General features: G+C 53.0%; 7 protein-coding genes across 7 annotated transcripts; 4 read left to right on the top strand and 3 right to left on the bottom strand.

The window, feature by feature from the left end:
- Window positions 1-159: 159 nt before the first annotated feature.
- Window positions 160-924, top strand: EPUS_00124 (uncharacterized protein; the record flags this gene model as incomplete). The annotated part of the gene is made up of 1 exon (XM_007789154.1): window positions 160-924. One exon carries the CDS (start codon window positions 160-162, stop codon window positions 922-924), a length of 765 nt encoding a protein of 254 aa, XP_007787344.1.
- Window positions 925-1,961: 1,037 nt separating this feature from the next.
- On the top strand, window positions 1,962-2,316 carry EPUS_00123 (uncharacterized protein; the record flags this gene model as incomplete). Its single annotated transcript, XM_007789153.1, has 2 exons — window positions 1,962-2,198; window positions 2,251-2,316. The coding sequence occupies 2 exons, from the start codon at window positions 1,962-1,964 to the stop codon at window positions 2,314-2,316; spliced, it is 303 nt and encodes a 100-aa protein (XP_007787343.1).
- Window positions 2,317-2,406: 90 nt separating this feature from the next.
- Window positions 2,407-3,690, bottom strand: EPUS_00122 (uncharacterized protein; the record flags this gene model as incomplete). Its single annotated transcript, XM_007789152.1, has 1 exon — window positions 2,407-3,690. One exon carries the CDS (start codon window positions 3,688-3,690, stop codon window positions 2,407-2,409), a length of 1,284 nt encoding a protein of 427 aa, XP_007787342.1.
- A 467-nt stretch (window positions 3,691-4,157) lies between these two features.
- EPUS_00121 (uncharacterized protein) lies at window positions 4,158-6,943 on the top strand (the record flags this gene model as incomplete). Its single annotated transcript, XM_007789151.1, has 2 exons — window positions 4,158-4,449; window positions 4,497-6,943. The coding sequence occupies 2 exons, from the start codon at window positions 4,158-4,160 to the stop codon at window positions 6,941-6,943; spliced, it is 2,739 nt and encodes a 912-aa protein (XP_007787341.1).
- Window positions 6,944-7,683: 740 nt separating this feature from the next.
- EPUS_00120 (uncharacterized protein) lies at window positions 7,684-8,754 on the bottom strand (the record flags this gene model as incomplete). Its single annotated transcript, XM_007789150.1, has 1 exon — window positions 7,684-8,754. The coding sequence occupies one exon, from the start codon at window positions 8,752-8,754 to the stop codon at window positions 7,684-7,686; it is 1,071 nt and encodes a 356-aa protein (XP_007787340.1).
- A 445-nt stretch (window positions 8,755-9,199) lies between these two features.
- EPUS_00119 (uncharacterized protein) lies at window positions 9,200-12,388 on the top strand (the record flags this gene model as incomplete). Its single annotated transcript, XM_007789149.1, has 1 exon — window positions 9,200-12,388. One exon carries the CDS (start codon window positions 9,200-9,202, stop codon window positions 12,386-12,388), a length of 3,189 nt encoding a protein of 1,062 aa, XP_007787339.1.
- Window positions 12,389-13,946: 1,558 nt separating this feature from the next.
- EPUS_00118 (uncharacterized protein) lies at window positions 13,947-15,305 on the bottom strand (the record flags this gene model as incomplete). The annotated part of the gene is made up of 1 exon (XM_007789148.1): window positions 13,947-15,305. The coding sequence occupies one exon, from the start codon at window positions 15,303-15,305 to the stop codon at window positions 13,947-13,949; it is 1,359 nt and encodes a 452-aa protein (XP_007787338.1).
- Between the last annotated feature and the right edge of the window lie 1,845 nt (window positions 15,306-17,150).

The following is a 17,150-nucleotide window of genomic DNA, read 5'->3' as shown; positions in this document are numbered from 1 at the left end:
ATTTCCGCACATGCCCGGCTCCCCCCGGACTTCCCCGCCACTTTAAAAGACTGGGGGAGCGGAGCGGCATTGAAGACCATTGACGTCCCCCATTTTCACAAATCTCCCTTTCATCAATTCTGACAAAATCTACTAAGAAACAATTGCACCAATATCAACATGGAAGTGCCCCTCCTATCCCCCAGCACCATCAGCGACACCATCTTCCCCTCCACCCCCACCGCCGTCCCCGCCTCACAGATCGACGCCACCTTCTCGCAAACCACCAACCTGACCAGCAGCGTCCTCAACGCCCGCATCCACTCCCTCAGCGACGAATACTTCGCCTCGGCCGCCAACCTGCTCACGCCGACGCCCGCGGTCCGCAAGCCAGGCGTCTACGTGCACTCGGGGGCATGGTACGACGGCTGGGAGACGCGCCGCCACAACCCGAAGCCATTTCTGGGGTGTGTGGGGACCATCGAGGGCGTCGAGGTGGACACGGCGCATTTCAGCGGGAACGAGGCGCCGGAGGTGGGGTTGGATGGGTATTTCGCGCCGGGGGAACAGGGCGGGGACGCGGTGAGCGGCGACGGGTTCGAGGGGTGGAGCGAGGTGCTCCCCAGGAGCGCTTGTGGGCCGGATCGGAGGCAGGCGTGGAGGGTGCGGGATCAGGGCAGGCAGTATACGCATCTGAGGTTGAAGATGTATCCGGATGGCGGGATTGCGAGGTTAAGGGTTTATGGGCATGCCGTCCCGCCGCCGCTGGATGCTGTGATGGCTGTGCAGGGGGACGGGCCGGGGTGGAGGAACTCTCGAGTGCGTTGCATGGGGGAGTTGCGGTGGAGTGCTCGGACCAGCATTTTGGGGTCAAGAGTAACCTCCTGCTGCCATGTAGAGGAAAGGATATGGGAGATGGGTGGGAGACTGCTCGGTCAAGGGTGAAGGATCATGTGGATTGGGTGATTTGTCGGTTGGGCTTGAAGGGGAAGAGTGTGGATAGGGTGGTTGTGGATACGAAAGACTTCAGGGGAAACTTCCCTAGAGCAGTGAGAGTGGAGGGATGGGTTGAGGCTAGGGATGAAGCTGGGGCGGAGCCAAGAACAGATGAAGACGGCTGGATTGAGCTTCTGAGGGGCGAGAGGCCATGTCAAGCAGATACCGAGCATGTATTTGAGGCGCAGGACCTGTCAGATTCCATCCCAACGGGCGGAAGAGTTCTTACTCATGTGAAGATGACAATCATACCGGACGGTGGTGTGAAGAGGTTAAGGATATTTGGTAGAAGAGCATAAAACCCATTTTGATCCACTGCTTGTACCGCTGCTTGTAACACTGTCGGCCTGACGACCACTTCCCTGATGGCGGGCTATCGTGAACAAACGAGTTGCTAAACTGTACGCAACATCGCTCCCGGCAACGGAGGCAGAAGTCAACTTGTGAATCGCTGTAGTCCTTGGCAATTTCCCACTGGGCAGTAAAGAACTCAGACATGAGTCCGCAGACCACATCGTATCAACATATCAACGAAAGTAAAGCAGACCTATATCCACAACATAGCTCCTTTTCATCGCTGCCCAGCCTTGCATATCTGTGACAGATTGTGCACCATTCAACGTTGAGCTGTCCTGAAGGCCACGAGCTGCTTAAATCCCTCTTTCATGGTTTGAAGCTGTCCTGGCTCCTGGCGGCCACTCACCAGAAACTGCTTGACACTCTTTTCATGGTTGAGCATCACGCTGCAGCAGCACCTCAAGCTGTTCTGGCGGCCGCTGGCCACAAACCGCCTGACAACTCCTTTCTTGGGTGAACACCGCACTGTGGCAGCAACCCAAACAAAAACAATGGCGCACCCTTCTTCTCTGGCTTCAACATCCTTCAGTCAACAACATCTACCGCTGCTTTTGGTACCACCACAATTCTTTTGCGCTGTGCTCGTCTTGCCGAGAAAACATAACAAATCAAGCTCCAACTTCACCAAAATGCCTTTCAACAACTTCTGGCGCACGTTTTTTGCCATCGCTTTGACAGCCGCCATTTTTGCCACGATTGTGGCAGTACTCTGCTTCATCCATCGCAGAGAGACACGCCGTGCTCAGCAAGCAGAGGCACAGGCGCAAGCACCAGCACCAGCACCAGCACGAAATGGGATTGATCTGCCTGTTTTGAGCCGGAACAATGACTTCCGCGAGTCAGACGAGACCCTGGTTACGCCAGCGGTGAGTACATAGTGACGGCAAAATGTGAGCGAAGATGCTAATCATGATATAGCGGCCGCTTGTGCCTGCATTCTTGAGGCCTCCCATACCAAGAGCAGCAAATCGCTGCCCTGTCTAGGAGACAGACAGAAAGGACGCCAAATGTGTCAAGCATAACATGGGACCATCAAAGTTGTGGCAACGGGGAACACCATGGTCAATCAGATGCTCAGATGACACCAATAGGGTGATCCACGAAATGTTGCGGGAGGATTGTTTGTCGAGCAGATTGGATGCGTTTTTGTGTAGCTTCTTTATGCTTAACATCCGAAAGATTTGGAAATTGCTTTTCCACCAGATCGAGAATGAGCTGAGCCTGTTGCACTGAGCTGGAGTCTTGCAGCAACAGCAACTGAGCCCCATCCAGCAGGGCATTCAACACTACTTTTTGTGCAGAACCAGACATGACTTTGATGTGATCAAAATGCACTTGCATCGAGTCATTCGCCTGTTCCACCGTCATCGCCAACTCTTGAGCTGATGGTTGCGCAGGATGGTAGAGAGGCATCAGCTTAGAGGTCAAGAAGTCTGCATCTGCCCATGAAGATCGATGATCCAACAACTGATCAAACAAAACAGCAGAGAGACCATGTCGGTGTCGCCTTCGAAGAAGTGCCAGTGTAACGGCCCTCGTGGAAGCCTGCCAAGGTTGTGAAGAACGGACGACAGAGGACATCCGTCCTGTTTTGGACATGTAGGCAGAAGCCTGAACCAATTGTTGAACTGCGGCATTAAGCCTGCTTCTGCGCAAAGCCTCTTTGATCATAAGGAAAGTGAGATGAGTCTCTTGAAGGACCCATTGAGATGGCTTTGAGGCCATTGGAACCTCAGCCTCCCCTTGGAAATCTACCACATCCACTTTGCGAGAATAGAGAACTCCCAACCATTCCCATACGACCTCCTCCAGGCCATCAGCATACAAAATTGGCACAGCGTTGCATAGAGCCCCAGGTGAGGACAAGAATCTATCCTTGGTAGCTGGATTGGAGGAAGTAAACCACGCTGATATCCTCCTGCCCAGTCTGAATTCATCCTTGACCTCCCCACTCTGCAATGTCCTGAGGTAGACCTGCATGCATCTGTCAACCAAATTTAGGTTAGCTTGCCCTCTCAACATGGCTTGATCCATCATAGTGGCAGCCTGAGCCGCCTCAGTCTGTGGCTTTGGATGGTGCGCTGCATTCTGGGCTAGCAGTGGATGGTGAAGCAGGGACTGTAGATGATCCATAGTGGCTCTTGCGGAGGAATTGTGCGCAGCAGGACCCGAGACACATACGGTGGCTTGCCGCATGTTTTCCCTCGGCTGAACCGGAGGGTGAGCATCATCAAGTCGACGCTGGAAAGATGAGCTGAGAAGGGAGAGTAATTGTTTATTCTCCTGGGGTGTGGTTGGCATTGGAGGATGGAGCTTTGCTATCCACGAGCGGACATAGAGAGTGGGAGTGAGCTTCATGGCTACTTGCTGGGTGGGCCACTGCCCAGCCCCCGACTACCTGACCCTACTATTTTACTTCAATGACATTTGCATCGCAACCTTAGGAGAGGTTGGTAGAACAGTACATGCATGGGCCGTTTGTGGTGTAGCAAGCGTCATTGCATTCGCCAGCGCGGCTTCACAACAGCTGGTCTTGGCAGTGGTGTACGGGGCAGAAATTCACGAATTATTGGTACACTTCATGTTCTGGTCCATATTGTCTCACTTCCAGCTCTACCACTCCGCCTTGACTCGTTCGATCTTATTATCTTTTCGGCGTCAGGCTTTGCAGCCAGAGCTTCTTCTCTGCAATCCCGGTGACAGTAGGGGAGGCAGACTTGTTCAGGCTTTCGACCTTGGGACCAGTCTTCTCTTCTGTTCACCCTTCCATTACCTCGTCTCAACTTTACATTCCTTGGCCGAAATTCCTCCCAAATAGTACGAGCATGTCGGAAGTGCAGTCTAGACCCTCAGCGCCCCGTGGGAGAGGCTCACACCGTGGCGGCAGAGGTGGTTTCAGAGGTGGACGAGGAGCCAGCAAGAATACAAAGAGCGATGGAGAAAATGCTCCAGCATCCCTCGAAGACCAGGGCGAAATTGGTGAACTCAAGATGAGACATGGCAGCAAGGTTTCTACAGTGCGGGAGCTTTTCCCTGATTGGACTGTCGAGGACGTGGTCTTTGCTCTGGAGGAAACTGGTGGAGATCTCGAGAGCACCGTTGAAAGAATCACAAATGGTATGGACAATGCTTGTGCACTTGAATCCATCTCTAACTCTTTGTAGGCAGCATCTCCCAATGGGGTGAAGTATCGAAAAAATCCGACCGATCTCGTTCAAAAGTGAAAGAAGCGCAGGGAGTGTCCCAAGATGTAACTGGCAATCGAGCTGCTCGCGGACGAGGTGGAACAGAAGGGCGTACGCGTGGCCGAGGCACTGACCGTGGACGAGGCGCACGAGGGGGCAGGGCTGCCAGCAATGCAAATGGCACCAGGACTTCAGAAAAGACTGTCAAGCCGGCCCAGGATGGTTGGGGAGACACTGCTGGAGGGACCGCAACAGAAGCTACAGGATCGTGGGCTGATGCTCCCACGAACGGGGATTCTGCAACCGTTGATGTACCGGCAAGCTGTGAAGCATCTAAAGAACCCATCGCCAAGTCGGAAGAAACGAAGAGCAATGTCATACCCTCAGGCAAAGTCTCAGGCTGGGCAGGTCTTTTTGCAAAACCCCCTCCTGAACTTCCGTCGAAGAAAATGTCATTGCCAGCACCATCCCCAGCAGCCGAAGAAAGTCTTCCGCAACCAGATGAAAGGGACCACGATGGAGTTCCTGAGCAGCAGCAGCAGCAACCTGAGCAGCAACCCGAGCAGCAACCCGAGCCTTCGATCGATGGCATCTCGAGTGATATAGTGGACGCACCATCCTTGGATCCAGCACTTACGCTCACACCTTCAAAAGATGAGTTGACTCATGATAACCTGGAGCACATTCCAGATGTGTCACAGCCTATCACTACAGCTACAGCGGCTAGCACCGTGGCCAGTACTCAGGATCCTCACAGCAATCTGACCAGCACGCAGCCAGTTGTTCGCCCAGGCATGTCTGGTTATGCAACAAGCGCGATGAAAGCGACGTCTGGCACCGGACGCACATCGAGCTTTCAGCGTAGAGTTTTGGAGCAGCAGGAAGCGGTTGTGATGCCGGATAATCACGCGGTTAGCCGTGCCGCCATGCAATTTGGTAGCATGAACATCAATGGTTCTCCCGATGATGCTGGGCTGGACGAAGACCGAGAAGAGCCAGAGACGAGGACTCAGCTTCCAGACGATTCTCCCGTTGCTCCGAGAGCTTCTTTGCCGCCACCGCCTGCTGTTCAACCACCTGAGCCCGCAGCAGAGCCTGTCCCTGCAGCACGACCTGCGCCTGGATTGCCTCCAGCGCCCCAGCAGCAACCTACTTCTCCGACCCAAACAACAGCATACGCTGATCAATTTGCTCGGTATGGCCAACCTGTGCAGAAGGCATATGATACCTTCGGGCAGCAATCAGCCCAGCAACCAAAAGCCCAGGTTCAGGACGCTTTTGCCAGCCAGGCACCAACGCAAACTCAACCAGCGGCGTCAGCTTCGGCCCCCAACGAATACTCTGCATTCTACAATCAAGATGCTCAACGCAACATGACATATCAAAACTACTATGGATACGGACAGAATCAAGACGTTCAACAGCGTTCAGGAAGCGCTTTTGGTAGCACGGGGACGGAAAACCAGCCACAATATGCCACAAGTCGCCCTCAGGCCGGTTTCGGACCGCAAGACGCACAGGACAGCGGCAACAATACGCCTAACCCTGCACTTCCTGGTCAGCAGCATCAACAACAACAGTCCCAGCAGATGCACCAATCTCAGGGTTCGCAGGGCGGATATCCTTATGGATATGGCAATGCGGGCTATAATCAGCCTTATCCCCAACAATATGCGGCTTACATGAATCAAATGAGCCAACATCAGTACGGTCAGAACCGTCCCATGTTCGATGACGCTCGCCGCTACGATGATTCCTACATGTCTCAGAGCAGCCAATACGGCGGCTATGGTAGGCAATATGGTGGGCACTACAACAAATCAGGCATGTACAATCAGCCCCAGCATCAGTACTCGTATGAGCACTCTTCCTCGCCTGCGAACACGGGCAGCTTCAATGCATCCTCGATGGGACGTGAAGGAATGTATGGTCGAACCGGATCTGCTCAGCCTTCTGAATCACAACCAGCTGCAGGTGGCAATACCTTTGGAAGTATGAATGATCCATTCAGCAGAGATCAGTCTGGCTTCGGAGGGCACACCCCAATGTCGCAGCAGCACTCTGCCCAGATCGGGCTCGAGGATGCATCAAAGGGATATGATCCGGCCAAAACGGGTGGTCCGAGCCCGATCGTCAAGGCTGCCCATCGTCCCGGTTCTGCGGTGAACAATATGCAATCACAGCAAGGTGGTCAGTCTGGTGGATTTCCGCCCCCCCAATCGCAGCAAGGCAGCCAACAAGCTTTCGGCGGTTATCCGCAATATGGTGGATTTGGCGCCAACGTGGCTGGTCATCAGCAGGGCCAGAGCAATCATCCTCAAAGCACTCAGCAATATGGCGGGTATGGCGGCAGTGCTGGATTTGGAAACTACGGAGGCTACGGCAGTGGACGTGGTTGGAGTGGAAGCTATGGAGGTGGTCACTAAAATATCGACCTCGTTCCAAGGATCGTGGATGGCCAACCACATATAGGCTAATCATCACTCTCCGCTTCCCAAAACGACTTCGCTGGCGTCTCGATGAAATTGAGGATGGAGCAGCTGAGGTGGTGTTTCTTTTCCTTTTCCCGATATCAACGCCACATGGCGTGTACTTGTATACTCTAGCTGAGGGTCTCGAAAGCAAAACTTCAGATTGACAAACTGGAAGGCTGGGTTGGGTTTGCAATGATTCAAGGGATACCAGGCAGGCTGGCTAGGTCGAGAATGTCATGCCCTGCTTTGCTGCTTCTGATCGCGCAATCGCCTTTGTGACTGCTCAGCTCGTGCTTGTAGACTCAGGCGAAGAACTCCCCTTGCAACTTCATCGCTCCTCAGCTGCTTCGTCCTGAGCAAGAAGGACATGGTATTTATATCCGACCTCGTCAGTGACCCGTTCGCTTCTGCAGTAGTATTATCAGCAATTAGAAAGGTGAAGAATCCGGTTGGGCGATCTTACCGTGGCTGCCCTCTCCTCAAAGTCAAGCCACTTTCATGGAAGCTGACCCTGACAACTCGAAAGCCCACTCATGACCGGGTTTTCTGAGCGCGTGCTTACGCTGCCAGCCATCAGAGGCTGGAGATATTTTCACGCCCTATCAAAGCTTAGGCCGCTTCTATCTATTCTTCCTCTGCTAGCAGTCAAGTGCATTTTGTGTCATTTGGCAAAACGCAACCCCTCCGACACCTCAGGTACCATTGGTAAGCCCAGGCATTCCTTCCATACCACCCACTTCTTGCCAGAACTTCGCGAAATTGACTCCCTTCTCCTCAAAGATCCTCTTTGCTTCCCTCATGGCCGCAGCTTGACGGCCGGGAGTGAAACCACCAGGTGAATTGCTCTCGTATTGCACCAGCTCTACCCATCGATAGAACAGATCTTCGTGGCCCATGGCGGTCAGCTTTTCCTTGAACCGTACAAGCGTGTCTCTCTGTTCTGCAGTCTGGGGCCGGTCCTCTCTGGCGACATGCCAAATCATCCAGCCGCCCAAGGGCCCACCGGAGGGAGGATAGAATACGAGGACGGCCTTTTCGAAGTCCGTGAACTCGAGCTTCTTGGCTTCAACCAATGCGTGTGCGTCTGTGATGGCTCGGAAATCGAGGGTCCAATCCTTATCCTCCAACAAATAGCCAGTCTTTCCCAGATACTTCCTTTCCAGCGCCGGCATTATTCTGTGCTTCAGCGTCAATTCGTCGTCAATAGTCCAATCCGGCAACAGCCCTTTGTCCCATACTCGTGACTGCCGAACAATGACCTCTTTGTCCCGGAAGCCTAACGCCATACGCCATTTCAATGGGCTGGAGTATCTGGTAGCCGCAAGACCGAAGACGAATCGCCATGGCCAGGACCCGAGCAGGGCAAATAGCATGTAGTCCCCCATGAGCGTCAGTGTCCTTGACACTGTGATGCTGAATAGTTCTGACCGGGTGGCCGCTTGGACATCAACAGCGGTAGTTGAGTTGTGTCCCAAAGTTCCAAGGATCAGGTCCAGGTACATCGGAACTGCATAGTAAAGCCTCCAGACCAGAACAAGAGAGAAGAAGATATTCATACAGACAGGGACGAGGAATACCTGCCGTTTCAGGGCTCGAGGAGTCGTGTCGACATGAACGATGTAGACATGATCTTTCGAGAGGGTACACAAGAAGTGCGACGACAAATCCTCTGGGGGTAGCTCAAAGGGTGGCGGAGGTCCCTTGTATTGCTGGGATGCAATGTGAGAAGCCTTGATGGCCTGTTTGGTAGCTGAACGTGCCATTTGATTTGACCAGGTGGCAGTAGCTCGGCTTCTTCGAGAGAAGACGTGGGTTTAGCTTGTTCTGATGTCCATCCCGGGGCCTTTGGCAGCCTTCACTGTCTCAATCACAGCATCTCACAATTCTTCAATACCGTATTGGCCAGAAGAGCTTGGGAGGACTGTAGTGTTTGCCTGTGAGATCAGAATCGTAAGCTGGATTGATTCAGATAGGGTTTCCGTGTATCTAAGAACATCCTTCACGCTACAGTAGTGGCTGTTATGTAAAGCTACTTGCCCAATTGAGCGGGACCTGTCGATCTCAACAACCCCAACATCAACATGTGTCACACCGAGATGTTGTCACAAGAATTCCTGTCATTTCTAGAGAGGCTGCCGCCCAGCGAGTCAGCACACACGGTCAAAATGTGACGCAATTGATTCCTCGAAAAGCGACGTATCATCCACCATGCCTCCGAGCAAAGAGCGCAATGCATCTCACGCTGCCAGGCGTGCATCTGACAACCGCGCCCATCCTTTGCGCAAGCCTGCCTCCAGCGACGATTTCTTCACCGACAGTCTGCTTGATTCATCCAGAATACCAACTCCTAGCCCATCCAAGAAAAATACGAACAACGCGCTAGCTTCTAGGCCCAGACGTGCCATTGGGAATACAAGAACACTGAGAGATGCTTGGGACGCGACTGCCAGTTCCGGACGTCGGTCATCTGCTGGGAGTGATCTCTACTCCAGACCGGAGATCTTCAGGTCGACGCCCGCTCAAACGACAGGACGAAGTCCGGCGGGTCCATCAAAGGCGCAACCTACATCTAGTCCACCTCGAGGGAGACATGCCTCGGTCCCCACTGCCAGCCCAACCTCTGATGCTTCAAGTCCACCCCGAGGTCTTAACGACGTATATCAGCGGATAGCTGACGAGGAGAGGCTAGCTGCACAGGAAGGAGAGATCGAAGAGGACGATTTCACAGATAGCACAATGTCACACAATGATTATGTCGACGAGGACAGAGCGCGACTTAACCGTATTCGCAGCTCACAATCACCTCTGACTTTTCGAAGCTCCAGCCGCAATACTCCACAACCACAGGCAGCTGACGCCGATAAAGAGAATCAGCGTGAGGAGACCGGGCTGACAGATGCATCTGGCATGAGCTTTCTGGAAAACATGACCGACCAAGTCCTGGCGGCCAAGTTGACGCCTCATACGCAAGACAGAGCGCGAGATCGCACACGTCTTGACAAAGCTGTTCAGAAGACTACGCCCCTAGCGTTCAGCAAAGCCCAGGTTGGCTCCAGACATGCACTGACGGCGGAGAATCTTCAGAAGTCCGCCGCAAGAGATAACTCCGCATCTGTACACGGGTCTTCGAACGGTAGCATGCGCAATGAGGATACAAACCCCCCACCCAATGTGCCCCGGACTTGGGGAACGAAAGGAAGAGTAGATAAGGACTGGCTCCGCAAGATTCATGATCGAAATGGGAGTCCTGCGAATGTTACTCCCATTGGTGACAAGCAACAATCTTCGCAAGTCGACTGGACTGCCGCTGCAGCAGACGTTCCGCTGCCCAGTGTGGAAGAGAGCCTGACACCGCGACCCGAGCAACCGAAGGATTCTATGCCGACATCTCTATCCAAGCAATCCTCACTCGACAGAATACGCCATTGGGAGTTGAATGACTTTACGGGAACTAACCTACTGGTGTCTGATAGCCCTCCTGTCAAGGTCCGAAGCAGCGTTCCCGATCAGATCAAGGATAGAGAGATCGAAACCCTCGAAAAGCGGGCTGTGACGACGAATCGATTGGGTGAGATCAGAAAGAAGAATTCACGTGAGCTTCTTGTGGGCAAAGCAAGATCCCAGAATCTGGAAGCGCAAAAGGGAGTGGAGGATGATGCATCTCCAGAGAAGGAGGCCATGACTAGATTTGAGGAAGTAGGGGAGCCAATACCCGATACCCCTATCGTGGTCTTCAAAGCGTCAGCAAACGGGATCAAACAGAATCACAATGCCAATGGTCGTCCGATACAGGACAGGAAGGATTCTCGAGATAGCTTGCAACGATTAGCCAGAGCAATCAGTGAGAGTCCAAAGCCTAGCTTGACGCCCGAAGACTGGTCGTTTATTAAGAAAGAGGAGGCCGAGTCTGCCCAACCAGAGATCCGTAAGCTGCAAAAGATGCAGGATGAATCACGCAAGTCCTCCCGAGAGGTGGCGGATGCGACTTCTCCCTCTTCCGTCAAGAGGTCTATATCAGCAGATGCCGCCAGAACCCCAATTGTGACTGGTGCATGGACTGACACAATACTTCCCAACACGATCAAGACCGTCAAGCACAAACAAGCACCAGTCAAATATGCTCAAACACCCCATGTCACCGGCGGTTGGATAGATACTCCTGTGGTTACCGGTAAACGACAATCTTCCTCCATTATACCAGTGCCTACAGACAAAGTACCCGAGAGGCCTGATGCCGATCTAGAAAAAGACCATTCGAAGCCCACCAATAATAAAAACGCAGATACCAAACCACCTACTAAGCTAGCTCCCAACCTCCCCCGAAGCGCCCTTACAAGCCTTCTGACAAAAGCCAAACGAAAACTAGCAAGCGCCGACCAGCAAGACAGTGCCACCAACCAGGAAGAGGAGATCAATAACAATGACACGCTCAACCTTGGTGATGCAACCATCGAGTCTCTCGAAGACCTCCTCACTCTCGACAACGCTGACATGACAACCCTGCTACGAATGGGCGCAGAATTCGAAGCACGGCGAGAGATCGATTCCAATACGTCTCATCCGAGCGGGGACAGAGCGGCAGACAGAGACACAGATGCCGGCTCTGAGAAAGCAGCAGGCACAGAGACAGAACTACTGGAGCGTCTGGGCACCAAACTGGAAAGATTGCGAACAAATATCCACGACGCAAGGAAGGGGATCTCGAAGCTGGAACATCAAGTCTCACAGCCGTCGCCGCAGACTAGCACTGGCAATACTGGCAATACTGTCATCATATCCGCGAACGGAGAGCTGATAACAGGTCCATGCCAAAGCTGTGGCTGTCCTCGCGGAACATCCTCCATCTTCACGACGTTGAATACGACATCAACTTCCAACCTCTTCCTCCCCGTCCGCCTTCACATCCCCCAATCTATTCCCCTCCCCATCCCTCGTCTCTGGCACTCACCCCAGAAGCATGAGCCATGGTGGCGGCCTCCCAGACCTACAGCCCTAGGCTACGCCACCCTCGCCCTCTGGCTATGGTATCTGACCGAAACCGTCCTCTGTAATTGGGGCGGCTACTGTCATCCCGAATATGCTGAGTATTACGTCTGGCCGGATCCTCCTCGGGGAGGGTATGACGGGTACGAGTACGGAATCAACGGGAGGGGAGAGATGAGGTGGGGCTGGATTACGTGGACACTTGTCAGGAGCTGGATTTTCGGAGGGCTGGCGGCCAGGTGGATGGGAAGTCTTTGGTGGTTGATCAGGGGTTCGCTCTGGCTGATGGTGAGGTGGGTGAGCATGCTGGCCGGTTGGAGTGACGGGTTTGCCTCGGAGGCTGTAGGGGCTGCTTCTAGAGGTTCACGAAGTGATGGTCCCGTCGTGGGGATGGGTGAGGATGAATTCCTATAACCACGCGCATTCTTCTGGATATTGTCGCTTACAGAGATCGGGGTCGTATTTGGGAAGCATTGTTCCATCTTGGCTGTGTGATCGAGGCATGGCCTGATAGCGGTGGTATGCGCAAATCCTAAATACCGAGTCGAGTGCCCCCCGGCGCCGCAGCGGAGACGGGCTGCACCGCTGCAGTACCAGTGCCGGTACCAGTCAGTACCTTTACTCATACCTACACCTAGACACAGCAACAAAGGAAGGAAAGAAAGCAAGCAAGCAAGCAAGCAAGAAAAGGTCTTGCGTGCGCGTGCACCTGCACATCCGTGAAGCAAAGCAAAGCAAAGCGAATCAATCAATCATGCCTCATCCCGCCCGTCCAACAGCTCCACCCCCGTCCAATCCCTTTCCGTTCCATTCCATTCCATTCCATTCCATCCCATCTCTCCTCTCCTCTCCTCACAAGTTCATTACTACTTCTACTGAATTCTCCCTAGCTATCCAAGCCAGTCAGTTAGTCAGTTAGTTGGTCAGTTAGTTGGTCAGTTAGCCAATTAGTCACTCCTGCACTCCCCCCCCCCTCCCTCTCCCCCTCTCCGGCCCATCTCTTTCCAACCAACTCTTTTCTCACTTCTCACTTCTCACTTCTCACTTCTCACTTCTCACTTCTCACTTCTCACTTCTCACTTCTCACTTCTCACTTCTCACTTCTCACTTCTCACTTCTCACTTCTCACTTCTCACTTCTCACTTCTCACTTTGGGACACCTCATTTCTGTCCTACCTGCTAGGATCGAGATTGGGATTTGCATCGGGATCAGGTGCGCGAGTGAGCAGTTGATCGGTTTAGAGAATGCTTCGTAGCTAGCTCTCGGGGGGAGAGGAGGAACGGAAGCGGAAGCAGAAGCGGAGGGAGAAGGGATGGCGGAGGTAGGATTGACGATGGCTCTCTGCGCTGCACTGCATGTATTCGGGTGGAGTGGGGTGGATTGCATTGCATTGTACCATAGCGTTGCGACTGAGCGGACTCGGGTTCGGGGGTTTTGCTCGATTATTGTGGTGCTGGTAGTGGTGGTTATCAAACCGATCGATCTATCGATCTATCTCTCTGGTTTGCATATCATGCATACAAGTGTAGGACTGACTGGCTGTCCTGGGTTGGTTCAGCCGAATCGAATCGAATCGAGCTGAATCGAGTGGCGGATCTGGATTGCATTTCAACTGCATTGCTTGGGTGGCCAGGTTGGGAGGAGATGAGGTGAGAAATATACAGATCTACTACGAGAGGAGGAATAGCGGTCGAAAGCGTAGGATACAGAGGTGGAGGGGTGAAGACAACCGATTCGTGGCTTTTTTTCCCCTAAGATCGTTCCTCGCTGCGAGGCAGGATTTTACATCACGGTTGCTTCCCACCCAGCGGATTAAGTCTATCGAAAGTGGCGTCGTGATATCATGAATGAGTTGCGAGTAGACCTGCGCTCCTCCCTCCTCCCTCCTCTTTTCATTCCCACACCTCTCCCTCCCTCATTCCGCTACAAACCCCACCCGATTACACCCTCCATCCCAGCAATCCCACCGACCTACATCCTCGCAATCTCCTTCCCCCCCACCCAGTTAACCACCCAGGTCAACAAGATCATGACCCGGTTCCTCCAACTCCGCGTCCACAGCAAACTGCCACTCCTCCACGCCAGCCACGCACTGCGCCCCGTCCAGCCCTCGCCGTCCCTGCTGTTGCCGTTTTCCGACTTGCGGCCTTCGATGACGCCGTCGTGCGCGCCCAGGTACGACACCAGGGATTTCTGTTGGTATTTGAACGGCGCGACGGCCTCGGATGCGGAGATCACGGAGGGCTGGTGGTGGTGATGATTGAGATAATTGACTAGGTATTTTGCTTTCTGCACGGCGACTTCTGCCGTGGTGGGAAGGGAGCGGTTGAGCATGTCGGCTGCGTCGCCGAGGGCGAAGACGCACTCGTAGGCTTCGGGATCGTTGTGGTTGTCCTTGTCGGAGACAGGAGGTTTCAGCACGCGGAGATGGTCGTTTGTTAGGATTCTGCGGAGTCCCTTGGTGGTTTGGCGGGTTTGGCTCGCCAGCTGCTCGATGAGAGGGATGTGTTTGTTGCCGGTGGCCCATATAAGCATGCCGTATTCGACTCGGCCTTTGTCTTTCAGGTATATTGCTTCTCGGTCGACGCGCTCGATCGTGCTGTTCGTTTCGATGGCGACTCTCCGCCTGGTTAGGGACTCGTTGGCGTATTCGTACAATTTCTTGTCGTAGGCTGAGAGGATGTGTGGCGCAACATCGTAGATGCTGATGTGGATCTGGTCCGCAACTTCAGGGTATAGATCACGAAGTTCGCGCTTGGCGAGGTCGTCTAGTTCGGCGGTGAGCTCGATTCCTGTGGGACCTCCGCCGACGATGGCGATGTGGAGGAGCGATCGGACTTTGGATGGGGGCGTGTTGGGCAAGGAGGCCTTTTCGAGGAGGTCAAAGAACAGTTTCCGCACCGCCATGGCGTCAGACACATTCTTCATGAAGAGAGCATGTTCGGATACGCCGGGAGTGTTGAAGGTATTCGGAACGCAGCCGGGAGCAAGGACCAGGATATCATATTCGATGTCGAACTCCTGCTGGGATAGTTCCGGGTCGTCGTCGAATGCGGGAGCACAATGAACCGTCTTGGCGTTGAAGTTGACATCTAGGACGTTGGCTTTGATGAACTTCTGGGCGGAGCGGGATTTGGAACGGACGGGTTCTTCGGCCAGGTAGAAATTGAATAGACCACATGCTGCGGATGCGAGCAGAGGGGTGTAGGCGGATGTACGCCGGGGTGAGATACTCGTTACGGCATATTGGTTCGTGTCGATGTATTGGGCAATGTAGAAGCCTGCCCATCCGGTACCGACGATGACAAGGCGTGGTTTACCGTCCGACATGGCCGCGTAGGGTTGTGCTCGTCCAGACAAGGGACTGTTACAGATACAGCTGTTCAAAGCAAGGATTAGATGTACAGCTTCAAGGGAGATGCCGCGCGGTCCCTGGACTAGAACTTGGGTCTTGGGTCTTGGTCGGATGGAGTGCGTCAGGGGGAGATTGGTGATGACAGCTACATTATTGTTGCCTTACAGATAAGGTGTCAATCCAACGCCAATCCAAAGGTATGGAGATCGCCTGGATCTGGAATGGGTAACAACAAATACCAATGATGGGGATGATGGAGATGATGAGTTGGCGGCCTGAGCTGACTCACTCTAGCTTAGGCCAAGACTGATTCCGCCACCGATTTCCACCCCTTCCCGCCCCTGACCTTCCTGTCCTCCCTCCCGTCCTCTATTCTATTCTACTCTATTCTCTACTCTACTTCGCTCCGTCTTAGCCTTTGCTTTCTCCTCCGGGTTGGGCACCAGCTATGTATTCCGCGTTCATACTGCTCTGCTAGGCTGTTGCTTCCAACATCTTCTAGCTGGGATGCAGATATACATCGGACAAGTACTCTCAGAGTATTGAATGCTTTCTTAATGAGTGTCTGCTTGAAAATCGGGAATATGATGATAGGATATCTCCTCCGAGGTTATTCTCAGCCGCTGGAAGATGCGCCCACTGTGCCCGCAGGCATGCTGAGAGATCGATGCGTGAGACGTTAAAGGTTGGCCAGAATGACCTCTCTGTGATGGCCAAAAGGATTGGGATTGAACACAATCCCCCTTTCGATCAGACATGGTTACGAGAGCAAGCCCTTCCTTCTCTCTGAGGACATTATATTGCTTTCCATCTGTTGTTCTCTAGCTCTATTTATCCTTATACTCAAGGTATTTCTTCCGCGAGACCTTACAGTAGCCTTTCTCGTGGCTTCAACCTTGCTCTTCTCCTCTTCCCGTGATGAATATTTCTATGTTCACCCTTTCTCTGCACTAAGGCTCGAGCAGACTTTATATGTGAACAGTATCACGTCCTTCATGTGATTTACAACCTCTGCTGCACAATGGATGGACTAGCAGTCACACGGCCAATTCTCAACGTGACGCAGAATTCGAGATCTCAAACACCAGTTTCATCAGTACTGATCCTCGACTAAATTCAACCTAGCATTTGTATCTGCTCCAGTACACCGAGAAGACAGATTATGGCTTTACTGGGCCCTGCACTGGTCCTGCGGGGCATGACCTTTGAAGCTTATGATGGATAAATGAGGAGAGGAATGAGAGTTACACGATACCCGCTTTCCTGAGAAGAGGCCACTCGACGCCACTCTGAGGAGCTGCTTACTGCATTGAAATTATGGAGGAGGACGACGAGGGGAGGCGGGTTTGAGGCGTGTTGACAGAAGTGAATACTAGATGATTCCGTATCGCAATTGAATTGGTACAATGTATTGTATCTTATATGTAATGGTTGATTCTCCGGAGCGGCGCTTCTTTGCCTGCCTGCCTGACTGCCTGCCTGCCTGAGTGAGTGAGTTCAAGACAAGCAGGGTACGGAAGAGAAAACAATGAGACGCACTCTCGACCTGGCGGGATGGAACAACTGTCTAGGTCCACGAGGGCGTATTCAGAATCCATGGATGTTCCCAAGGAGCACTCCTCTACAGAAAAGGGGGAATCCAAAATCAACAACACCCCCAGTGAATCTAGATACGAATTATAGTAATGAGATAAATGAAGAAAGACATCCAAAGGCAAAATGAAAGGTTTGAACACGTCTCACTAATGCTCTCACCGATCTGCAATGGTATCCTTGGTGGTAGTCTGTATAGCTATGAGCTTCTCTGCTAAAGCCACACC

The sequence above is a fragment of the Endocarpon pusillum genome (genome assembly GCF_000464535.1).
Source record: "Endocarpon pusillum Z07020 unplaced genomic scaffold C734253, whole genome shotgun sequence".
Lineage (NCBI taxonomy): Eukaryota > Fungi > Ascomycota > Eurotiomycetes > Verrucariales > Verrucariaceae > Endocarpon > Endocarpon pusillum.
The sequence above is the reverse complement of the archived record's forward strand: the minus strand, read 5'-3'. Positions and strand labels throughout refer to the sequence as shown.